This window comes from Pseudopipra pipra, chromosome 6 (genome assembly GCF_036250125.1).
Source record: "Pseudopipra pipra isolate bDixPip1 chromosome 6, bDixPip1.hap1, whole genome shotgun sequence".
In the NCBI taxonomy this organism is placed as follows: domain Eukaryota; kingdom Metazoa; phylum Chordata; class Aves; order Passeriformes; family Pipridae; genus Pseudopipra; species Pseudopipra pipra.
Genome location: NC_087554.1, coordinates 47,157,586 through 47,170,113, shown reverse-complemented (window position 1 = coordinate 47,170,113; position 12,528 = coordinate 47,157,586). Strand labels below are relative to the sequence as shown.

Genomic DNA, 12,528 nt, shown 5'->3' with positions numbered 1-12,528 from the left:
AGTAACAGGAGCTCTAAGGCTGTGTTTGCAAAAGAGTAACTCTTGGGCAGTCCATTTTAGGTTCATGGGCACACTCAGACTGCAATGCTGACAGCAGAGAGGCTGGGTCAGAATCTGGAAGTTCTTGTAAATAATCATCAAGAGCAGCTTACATATGGTTATCATATTTTTCCTTTAAAACCAAGAAAAGAAAGGAGTCTGATTTATGGCTGTCTATTAATCTTGTAACAGATGGACTGGCATTTTGTAATGTATAGTGGAAAAGAGCATGTCCCCTAAAAGAACTTGAAAATCTGCTAATATATTGATGACAAATCATTGTACCTGCTTGATGCATGTATGACAAAGACCTTGTTTAATCAGGTTTTGAAATTACTCTTGAATTTATTAATTTCCTAAGATCTCTTGGCAGTGTTTACGTGAGAGAAACTGTGAACACATACAGTATTGTTAGGATCCTCAGTGTCACAGGCATTTATCTGTTATTTGTGAAATGCTTTGAGATATTTAGATAATCATGAAAGATTATTACAGACTTGGCACAACTGATGCAAAAAGGAATATTGAGGTGTGATTGACTATCTTACACAGAAGGGGAGGGAAAGGATTTCAAAAGCATTTTCCTGCTGGGAATTGGAACTGGTGAATGAATGATTTTGAATATTTTTTTTTATAAACCCTTAGTATTCCACCGTGTTTTTTACACATCCTGGATGCTGAATACAACATTAGACTGTCTTTCTCTGTTACCTTCACTGGTAGTTTTTCTTCCCAAGTTCATAGGGGTGTGCAGGACATATGGAAAACACTGACAAATAATTTCTGGCAGATGATTTTATGCCCTCTTCTTAGATACCTCCAATAGTGGACATTTCAATATATTGATGGCTGTTCCCATGCCTAGCTATCCTTGTAGCTAGACTTTTTCCTAATATATAATCCCCTTCTTCCTTGCTACAAATTAATCAGTTGTTCTTGCCCTGTTCTTGAGGGATCTAGGGAAGAATTCATCACTGTCTTTAGTTACTCAGTGTCTTATTTTCATTTGTGAGACTGCACTTCATCTAAACAACATATTCATTTATATTAAGAATACTTTGGGAAACTGCAATAAAATTGATGTGGGATGTTGAAAAGATGACTATGTTGACAATCATTTTGTGTCATGGACAAATGACATTTGAATATGTGATGAAGTTTGATTTACTGTAGTTCAAACCAGGATAAGAGATCAGTCAAAACTGATTGAAGGAAGACTAATATTTCCAGTATTCTTTAAATACAGATCCAGTGTCTGCCTGCAGTAGTTTTCTAACTCATTCTCTACTTCCATATTCCTGTGCATTTGATCCTCAGTTACAATGAAACATGTCAATATTTAGTCACCGTTCAATATTTTGGTGACAAGTGAGGCAGGGAAAGATATTGACTAGAGCAGCCTTTGTCATACCATTCAGAGTTTGCTTCCTTTTAGTCTGAGGAAAGAAAAACATGTTTTCATTGTCACTGGCTGACTATATGCAGTTGTAGGAAAGGTTGTGCAGAAGCCAAGGATGGATATAAAATTAATGAAATAAAGTATAGATGTCCAAAATAGGAGTGGCTCTTTTTGAATAGGTCTTAAAGCACACAAGTCTGGGAGCAGGAGACAGATTTCTAGTCCAGCCTCATCATTTGTTGTATGATTTTGGTTAAGCAATTTCTTTTTTTGTCTATACTATACCTACATGGTTGTATTAGACAAGAGTTGAACACTGCTGTCTGAGCTAGGCTAGCCCAAGGAAAATGTGAACTTCTGCCTATCTGGTACAGCACTGTTTTGAGCCAAATATATCCTGCTAAGTGACTAGGCCTATAAACAGAAGCTCAGCACTATGTTAGCAAAGCTACTCAACTTTTCTTGGCTTGAACCTGGTTTCTTTGCAAATCTTAATGAAAGTTGTATCAATCTACAAGAAGGAGACCAAAAATATTTTTAAATTGTTGTCCAGCAACCAATTTTTCTGGAATTATTTAAAAGACAGTGATATATGGCAATTATTGCTATTTCCAGTGTATTCAGAGGAGTGATGCTCCTTCTCTAAACATTACTAACGCTAGGACCCTTGTCCAGAAGAGTTTATTCCCTATGAAGTAAATAATTATAATACGTGACTATTAAAAAGACATATACAAAAACTGATTTAGGATTGAATTCGTTGGTGTAGTGAGATTTTCTGAGGTTTATGTGTTTGAGAGCACTGAGATTTTAGCCCTGAAGACTTTTTATTTTCCTAGGCAGCCACTGTCAGTTTTTCCGTTCCCTGCTTTGAAAGCTCCTGTGAGATGGATGCTTGAACTGCCATTCTTGTGTGCTTTAAAGCATGTACAATTAGAAATGGTAGTCTTTCAGAAATACAGTAAGTATCAAAATGGTATTGAGATCCTCCTCTCTTTCTCACTATACTTTCTTGACTAAAATTAAATTAGCTGGTACATGCTGTTTTTCTATCTCTTTAGGGAGACTAGGTTCAGAACTCCTAAAGTGAAATTATAGAATAGCAGAGAGTCTTTCAAAAGCCTCACAAAGCAAAGGGACATGGCATAGCTCAGGGGAATGGTAATTGCATAGAGTTTTTAATCTTTTACACATTTTTTAAACTGATTACAGCTAGATTAATAAGTAATCCAACCAGTCAGGTTTACCCAGCACCCAATTTCAAGCCATTTAGCATCTACAAGAAGATCGTGATTTTCTTATACTTTTTAAAAATTGTCAGAGACATCATATTGTATTACTTCTTTTCCTTCATTGGTTAAGTGTATATGCACTTCCTGCCAGCATGAAATATTTAATCAATTTGGCATTTAGCTTTATTCCAAGGTGTGTGCTGCTGACATCCATTTTCTTTAATATGTGTAGAAAGTGCATGAAATAAAATGCTTCTGTGTGAGAAGAGAAAATTAGAATGAAAGGTGATAAAAAGTGAAAAAGATCAAATCCACTCGACAAGACAAATGAATGTTTTTGTTCCCAATTGACCCAACTCCAGTAGAAAGTGACAAAAAGCATTATTGTTGGAAGGATGTTTGCTCTCTCTGTAGCTAACTCATGTTCATCACTGTAGTTTAAGTCCTGATCTATACATTGATATTCTTAGGACGTGATTGTAATGGACTGATGACTTTTTCACCAAAATCCATATGCAGGTAGCTGGGGAGACTCAGAGAAAAACCAGTGCTGAACAATGTAGTCTGAATTGTGTCCTTATGTTTATTGCAAACTGTCTGTGATGGGTTGACCTAAGCTGGCTACCAGATACCCAACCAGGTCCTCTCTCACTCCTCCTCCTCAACAGGAGAGGGGGAGAAAATAGCATTGGAAAAGTTTGTGCATTGAGATAAAGCCAGGGAGATGACTTAGAAATTGCCATCACAGGCAAATGAGACTTGACTTGAGGAAAATTTATTTAATTTATTGTCAATTAAAATAGATTTGAGTGATGAGAAACAAAGGTGGAAGTTAAAATACCTTTCCCCTCCTTTGGTTTTCCAAGCCCAACTTCACTGTTTCATTCCTGACTCTTCTTCCTCCTCCCGACCCCATATGGTGCAAGGGGGATGGTGAATAGGGGTTTATGGTGGGCCTAGCTGCTCTAGACTGCACCTTTCTCCTTATACTTCTTCCTTGTTCCGACATGGGTCTGTACTATGGGCTGCAGCCCTTTAAGATAAACCTGCTCCAGCATGGTCTCTCCACAGGCAGCAGTACTTCAGGAAATATCAACCTGCCCTGGACTGGGGCCCTCCAGTGTGGATATCTGCTCTGGTGTGGTCCTCTCCATGAGCTCCAGAGAAATACCTACTCCACCATGGTCTCTTCTATAACTCTCATTGGCTGGAGGAGAATATCTCCTAGCTCCTGGACCATTTCTTTCTCCTTCACTGATCTTGATGTCTTCAGGATTGTTTCTCATACTTTTTTCCTCATTCCTTACTGTCTGCACATTATTTTTCTCTTTCTAAAGTAGGCTTTCACAGAGATGCTGTCAGCTTCACTGATGGGCTCAGCTGTGTACTGTGGTGGGTCTGTTGAAGTCAGCAGGAACTGGCTGTGTCCAGAATGGGGCAGCCCCAGGCCTTCCACAGAGATCACTACTGTAGCCACCCTGCTATCCTCACCTTGCCACCTAAATGAAATACACTGTCACAGAGACCAGATAGCCAGGTACTTGTTTCTGTCAGGCACTTGCTGCACAGCTAAATGGGAGCAGCAATATTCTGGTAGCATGGACTGTAGAAACTGGAGAAGATTCCCAAAAGATTTGTTCTTTGGAAAAAAATGGTATCAGATAGGAGTGATAGTGTCCTTCGGTGGAAGAGAAAATTTATTCTTCTTACTTACTGCATAGCTAATGTTCTTGTCTGCCACTAAAGAAGCTCTCTGGGAAGAAAGAAGAGGCTTGAGTTTCCCTTAGTTCTGCTGATCTACAGGGCCACCAGCATCACCACTGTGTGAAGACTGCCATAGTTGGGAAGATGTTTTTCCATAGATGCCTTAACTCAGACCACACTGATTTCTTAATTTCTACCATGTTCCAATTTAGACTGTTTAAGATTTTTTTATTTTTGCCTAAACTATAGTTTTCTAATGAAGAAGAATGAAAGCCACATTATAAAACAGTGGTGTTTTGTTTTCTCATCACAACTGTGTTCCAGATTAATTAAGTAGTTGGGGTATTCCAAGAAATATTAATTAGTATGTTTCAATTATAAGTGTTGCAGCAGAATTATGTAGATTTTTGTGGAAACTTACTGAGAATCATCATTTCAAGCACTAGATGGGAATATATGACAAATGGTACAGAAATTGCAGAACCCTTTTGGTATGACATATTTCCCAAATCCGCTGCCAGGGATGGCAAAGCAATGGTCAGGTATAACTCCCTCTTGATACATGCTGACATTTCTCTGCCAACCAACAGAGAGAACTCAATATATGAACTTTTACTCTTAGTTCACTAGCATTACCCTACAATAGGAAGCAAACAGTGACTTTATTCTTTATGCAGTTTTGTAACCTGACATACTGCTCCCTTCTCCCTATCCCACTCAGGGAAAGGAGCAATTGGGATGAATCAGTGCTACATTTGTTCCAACAGCACGTTCAATCTATTTTGTTTATTGTGTATTGCCCTTTGTGCCTTTACCTGTCTGTCTTTCATACTCCATCGAATGCTTTCCTGCTGATGACTGCATTTACAGCAGAGGGCTGAGATGTTGCTGAAGTCAGCAGCGCTAATGCTGCATTAGAGAATCCACTTCAGGGAAAACAGTGTTAGATTTAACCCATGGGGTGCCAGTGCATTGAAAAGCTCTATGCTCAGAGGCACTCTGTGTTTTCCAAACAAACAATATGTCGAGCGTTGCTTTCACAAACAGTAAATGCAATAGTAATTCAGTGGCAGTTTGCAGCAAAATGCTGTACAAACAGTAGGGCGAAATTCCCCTTGTGTGGCAAGCTCACGATGACTTTCTCTGCTCAGTTTGTGTGCACTGGGGCTATGCAAAGGGACTAGGGCCAAACTGGTGTAAAACATGTCAGCACTGATAGCAGGTTTTCTTGATTCGTGGCTGTATGGATCCCGTGATCCCCAGACAGTAATGCTTATTATTCCTATGCCTCAAACCAGAACAACTGCCACAGGGATACCAGTGTTCTGCCCCATATGTAATCGTAGCCTGCAGGCAGGATTTTTCTCCCATTTCTTGATCACAGCTGTAATGTCACCTGTTAATTAGCCCACATCATGCAAAGATGCCGCACAAACACGAAGGCAGACAAGATCGTTGTCTACTGGGATTTTTGCTCTAAAAGCCAGACTTTCTAAACCAGCATCAGATTTTTGAATGCCCACTTATAAAAATTCAACATTCATTGCTCTGGTTAAATGGATGCTCTCTACAAAACCCACAACAGACAGAGATGAAGAATGGGGGTGGGGAGCAGGCTGGAATAACAAGCAAATCAAGTAGTGGAAATGATTTGCTGTGTCCTCATAATGCAAAATTTTGATGGTTTAATGATTTTTTGGTTACACATGGACAGAAACTTCCATGTTTCATTGCTTCCATTATGCGTATAGCAACCACCCGCTTCCTGTTGGACAGTCCAATTTCCTTAATCCGTAAACCTGCATGCATTTTCTCTTTGTGACATATTCCTGAGAAGTTTATATAGCTGATCCCTTTATACACTGATTGCCTCTGCTGTCCCTCTAACATTCCTCTTATCCTTGCTTTAACTTCAGGCACAGCCCTGCTTTCTTAATCCAAGCAGCCAGTATCTGAAATCACTTTGGGGAGTCTGTGGGAAGATTTTGAAATTGGAAGCAAATGCTAGATACCCACATCCTCCAGGAACTTCTGTTTGGAGAAGAGCTAGAGCCTTGAAGTGAATGCAAGATTATATGTTATCCACTGATGGGCTGCTTATTTTCCTGCCTTTCCACACTGTTCAGTCAGGAAGCCTTTTGATCTTAACTTCAGTGTGTTAACTGAAGGGTGACTGGGGTGAGAAACAAAAGCCTAGAATACTCTATCCAGTTAAGCTGAAATAAATGAGGCTCCTGCTAGGACTCTAAAACAGTTATGGCCAGTGGAGTCCCTTCATCCCCCAGTCTTTTATGATCCGTTATAAAGAAGGTGGATCCACCTCCTTTTAGTGGTCAGTTCAGGGAAGGTTTAGTGAACTTTGCTAGCACCTTACAGCCATTTCTGAGCCTTGGTGCTCCAGGGTTCTGTTCTGAAACATCATACACTTGACAAAATGTCATATTTCTAAATTAGTTCAGGAAGAAATTTTGGCTTATTAAGTAGTGCTATAGGAAGGATATAGAAGTGTTGATAACCCAGTGTAGGATCTTGTGAAAGCTGTAGGGAGGATGATTAGCTCATGAATTTTCTCAGGGAAACTGGACTGTATGATAAGATTACTTTATAATTCTAACTAAATTTCTAGTTTTAATTCAAACATAAGACATGGGAAATTTTGGATACTCAACTATTTAAACGTTTCAAGAATGCATAATTTCCTTTCTTTTAAAAAACCTCCCATTATATTATTAGGATTTTGGGGAAACATATTTTTACTTACCTTCAGATGCACATCAACGAGCCTTTTTACTTTAGCCAAAAGTACCTTGTTGTCTTCCTTGAATGGAGCCACTAAAATGGGGGATCAAATGTCCAGTTTCATTCTTGATCACCTCATGTTTCAAACTTAAAGCCAGCTGCTGAGTTTATAAATGCATAAGTATCTGTGGCCTCTGTCTAATTCTGTGTTGAATCCTGTGAAAGCAACATTTTTATTAGATGTGCCAAGAACACCCTACTATACTCTCATTAAAATGTACATACATTCCTGGGTGCCCATGTAACACAGGGCTGTGGAAGAAAATGAATTACTAAATAATACACTGTTAAACCTGACTTACATTTTTTGCAGATAGAAATTGTGACAGCAGACAGAAATTGTGTCATCCAGAGGAGGAGATGTTTATTTTAAAAAATTGTGTTTGGTTTAAATCATTTGAGAAACTCTCCTCTAAAACCAGCTTTCTTTGGTATCTTTGTGTTCTTGGCATATTTGGGTAAGATAGTTGCCAGGATATAGATCAGTGTGACAAAGCCATGTTTTAATGTTTTCGTAGTCAAAAGCCAGTTGGAATTTTGTCTCAGGGTTTTGATTCTTATTTGAAGCTGTTCTGAGGTGTCTGTTCTTTGAACCTGTCTGGAGATTTTCTTTTTAAATTAGAACTACTTTCCAGTCTTAACAGGTTATGTAGCTCACCCTGCTGCTGTAAAGCAGGGCCAACTATACCTAGATACTTCTGGCAGAAATAAGTCTAACCTGTTCTTAGAAACATTGGTTTCCTGAAGAAAAGCACACCTGCAGTAGTAAAGGACAATGTTTGGCCTGAAGCAATGTCTTATGGTTCATTACTTCAATAACTCCAGTGTTTTGCTACATAGTTTTGCTTTAGAGTAGAATATTTCAGTTGGAAGGAACCTACAACAGCCATCTAGTCCAACTGCAAACTGCTTCAGTTGGGTTAATCCTTGTAAAATCATGGAATGGTTTTAAGGTCCCTCCTAAATCATAGGAGGGACCTTACTGTTCATCTAGTTCCAACGCCCCTGCCATTGTCAAGGACACCTTCCAGTAGACCAGGTTGTTCAGAGCCCCATCCAAACTGGCCTTGAACATTTCCAGAGATGGGACATCCACGTCTGCTTTGGGTAGCCTGTTCCAGTGCCTCACCACCCTTACAGTAAGGGATTTCTTCCTAATATGTAATCTAAACATACACTTAATTTGAAGCCATTCCCCCTTGTCCTATCACTACATGCCCCTGTAAAAAGTCACTCTATCTTTCTTGTAGGCTCCCTTCAGGTGCTGGAAGGCTGGAGTTAGGGCCCACTTCTCAAGCTTGTCCAGGTCCCTCTGACGGATCCTGTCCTTCAGGTGTGTCAACCACACCACTCAACTTGGTGTCATCTGTAAGGGTGCACTTGATCCCTTTGTCTGTGTCATGAAATCTGATATTAATTAACACTGGTCCAGTATGGACCCCTGCAGGACACCACCTGTCACTGATACCCATTGAGACTCTAAGCTGACCATACCCCCTGGATGTGACTGCCCAACCAGTTTCTTATCCATCTAACACGGAATCCATGTCTCTCCAGTCTAGAGAGAAGGATGTTGTGTGTCAAAGTGCAGATAAGTAACATCTGTAGCCCTTCCCTTGGCCACTGGTGTAGTCACTCCATCATAGAAGGTCACTAGGTTTGCCAGACAGGACTTTCCCTTGATGAACCTGTGCTGACTGTCCCAAGCCACCTCCCTGTCCTCCATGTGCCATAGCATAGCTTCTAGGAGGATCTGTTCTGTGATCTTCCCAGGCACAGAGATGGGGCTGACAGGTTGGTGGTTCTCAGGGTCCTCCTTTCTACCCTTTTAAAGATGGGTTCAATGTTCCCCCTTTTCCAGTCACCTGGGACTTCACTTGACTGCCATGACTTTTCAAGTATCATGGAGAGTAGCTTGACAACTACGTCAGCCAATTCCCTCAGGATTCTGGGATTTATCTCACTGGGTCCCATAGACTGCTGTACATTCAGGAACCTGATCTTTAGCGCTTGCTAAAAAAAAAAAAAGCACTTTGCTCTCCCCGTTGCCATTATGCTTAATTGAGAGATGTGAGTAGAGAGATTGTCACTGAAGATGGAGGCAAAAAAGTCGTTGAGTACTTGAGCCTTGTTAACATTTTACCACCATTGTTTTTGTTAACATTTTACCACCATTTTGCCACCATTTACTGCATTGTTAACAGTTTACCACCATTGTTTATTGAGGGGCTACACCTTGTTTGACCTTCCTTTTCTTGTTAACATACCAGTAGAAACTCTTGTTATTATTTGCATGCCTTGTGAGGTTCAGTTCCACCATTACCTTGGCCTTCCTCACCTCATCACTATACAACTGACCTTCATCCCTATACTCTTCCCAGCTAACCTGTCTCCACTGTCAGTGCATTTGCTTCTTTACCTTTAGTTTGACCAGCATTTCCTTACTCAGCTTCAGCTATGCCAGACTCTTGCCTTCCTTGCCCAACATCTTGCTCCTGGGGATTGCTGGGCTGCTGTGTGTGTCGCCTTCCTAGCCAAACACCCCATTATTCCTTTGAGATATTTCCCTGGTGTTTTCTTGTGGCTTCTGTTACCTCAGGACTGACTGGCTTATCTCCCTAAGGCTTCTAGTGTGCTCCAATGTGCCTAGCACAGTTTGGAGTGACTGGCAAAGTGCCCTCACCAGCACCCTGTCTCTCTGTCTAGTTGCATATCATCCCACAGCTTGCCAGGGTCGAGCCTGATATTGGCTCCCTCCCCCCTTACATCTAGTTTAAAGCTCTGCCTGTGAGCCTTGCTAGTTCCTGAGCAAAGACGCTCCTCCATCTCTTGCTGAGAAAAGTGAGTCCTGTCTGATGCCAACATGCCTGGTGCTGTGGAGGCCATTTCATTGTCAAAACCCCCAAAATTTTGGTTTTGGTGACACCAGCCGAGGAGGCATAGACTCAGTCTGTCCGTTTCTTCCCGTGTTGCTGCCTTCAACTGTAACTACAGAGGAGGCTGTAACTCATGCTCCAGATTCCCTGGCCAAACGTCTGAAGGCCCAGAAGTCCTTTTTGATTACCCTCGGACCATGTGTAAGCGACTTCCTCGACCCCTACGTGGAAGATCAGGAACGGGCAGTAGTTTGAGGGACGTACCAAGCTGAAAAGTGTCCTGGAGAAGTCTGTAAGTCTCCCAGGCTCCAGGAGACACCAGACACCCCTATGGTCTGGGCCTGGTCAACATATTGGGCCTTCTGTTCGTCTTACAAGGGAAACACCTACAACTATAACGAGTTAACCTTTGCCCCTGTCATCTTGACAGTGAGTGAAAGTCTTGCTTCCTTAATTCTCATCAATATTAGCAGAATTCTCAGGTATTTAAGCTCCTCACATATCAATGGGAGTTCTGGCTTTGCCGTTAGCCTCTATAAGTGCAGGTAGCATGGTGATCTTGGATGTGAACAGCTGTACAGATCCTAACATTGCAATTTCACTTCTAACATCAATGTCTTCAGTTGCTTTATTTTGAAGCTTATCCAAATAATCAGCAACTCACCTTTCTTTCCCCTCTGGCATCCTTTTACTGGGATAAGGCCTGTTTGGAAACACTGGTGTGTTAATTTGAGGGTTTCTGTTCCTTTGAGATTACCTGTCTGCTAATATAGTGCCTGCATGTGAGTGGAGATTCATCATCACTTTCACTGAGGCAGATTAAGCCTTCTTTGATATGATTTAACAAACACATATGGATGAGACTCTGGTCTGGGAAAAGGCTGTTCTGACACCAGCTTGTTTTGAAAAAACATGAACAAATAAAGTAGGAATTGTTCTGCATTTATTGTAAACATGTCTAAACCAATTCTACAAATCCAAGAATTTATGTATGCCTTTATTTTTTAAACTATTTACATACCTCTGCACATTGTTGAATTGCCACTGTAGTCCGTTCTTTGATTTTAGTGAAACTACTTGTTAAACTTCTGGAAGTTTATGTTTTACATTCAGACATGGACTCTTCCAGGACACTTTTGCTAGAAAAGTAAGCACTATTTTATCTCTCTGCAGCTGATGAAACCATGGTTTAAAGACAAATGGCAGCTCTTTCGTGAGAGCACAGTTTCACAGAGGCAGTGTTCCGATTAGAAATCAGAATTTCTGACTTTTTACCATGTGCTTAAGTCACTGACCCCACTGTCCTGTTGTAGAGAGTGGAAGAACTGCTAGATGAAGTATCTACACTGTTTTTTCAACACCTAACTGCTGCTTAAAATCTCTGAGTATTGACTGTAGTTGTACTTGTGCATCAGCTTTGTAAGAAGACCATTTCTGTTATACATCAGTTGCTTAACTCGCTGCTTTAGTAGAATCATCCTGCGTATTTGTTTATATAATATAAAATACTTCAGGATCAACAGTTCTACATTCACTTAGGGTAGCTATTACTACTAGAAAATGAAAGATAAACACAGTCCTTCAGAAAAAAGTTATATTTTATTTTACAGATAAGCAAGCTGAGCACAGTAATCCACTGAGCTGTTTAAGTGAGAAAATATTTATAAGAACATTTTACATTCTCTAACCTGAACTGTCCATCTTGTTCTTAAATCAGTACAACACATTTTCCTAAGAAGACAGAATCAAACAGGCCATGATTTTACTGTAAAGCTTTTATTAACACTTTGCCAGAAACATGATTTGAATAAGAAACAACATTTATACTAGCAGAGAGGAAAAGAAAACTCACAAAAGCTGTTTTCCTGCTACCAGCTCTTGAATTCCATCCTCTTGACTTACATTTGTGGGATATCAAAGGCAGGCATCTCTTTCCCCTGAAAGGCTCACCCAGCCTACACTGGACTATGCCAGTTGTGGTGAGGTGGATAGCTATTTAAAAAAATCATAGCATGCTCTTTCTCTCACTTGAATTCTGCACTCTTCTTGCCATGTGAGCCTTGCATCTTGAGTCTATTTTGCTGAGTAATCTCAAGTGTGCAAAATCAGCCCTCAGGCTTGAAGATTTTGTATTGATTCACAATAGACACAGTAGTTACTGGCTCTAACTAATGCAAATTGTTTGAATTCCATGGAATCCATGGAAGCTATGTTACACAGTTACATCAGCTGAGCCACTTTGGTGAGTACTCAGATTTATTTAGTTCAGTAAGGAGATGTTGTAACTGAGATTTAAGATGTTTGCCTGCAGGGGAAGAGAGGTTCTGACTGCTTCACACAACCTCACTACTTTATGTTTCTTCTGAATACTGTCCTGGTATATCCTGCTGAAACTCACTATATCTATTACAATAATAATTTAAGGAGATTTAGAGAATAAATATATTGATATCTTACAAAAAATGTGACTTCTTTCTAG

The 12,528-nt window shown here is 40.3% G+C and overlaps 1 protein-coding gene across 5 annotated transcripts in view; it reads left to right on the top strand.

Annotated features, from left to right (window-relative positions):
- KCNK10 (potassium two pore domain channel subfamily K member 10) overlaps window positions 1-12,528 on the top strand; it is a 67,260-nt gene that overhangs the window by 16,062 nt on the left and 38,670 nt on the right. Inside the window, exon 1 of one of the 5 annotated variants that reach the window (XM_064658918.1) lies at window positions 9,992-10,250. The exons of 1 other annotated variant lie outside the window; for it this stretch is intronic. In XM_064658918.1, coding sequence (XP_064514988.1) covers window positions 10,247-10,250 — 4 coding nt within the window. In that variant the 5' untranslated portion in view covers window positions 9,992-10,246. Of the gene's footprint in view, window positions 1-9,991; window positions 10,532-12,184; window positions 12,292-12,528 lie in introns of those variants that run through there. 3 more of the 5 variants (XM_064658919.1, XM_064658920.1, XM_064658921.1) reach the window with 3 other exon arrangements.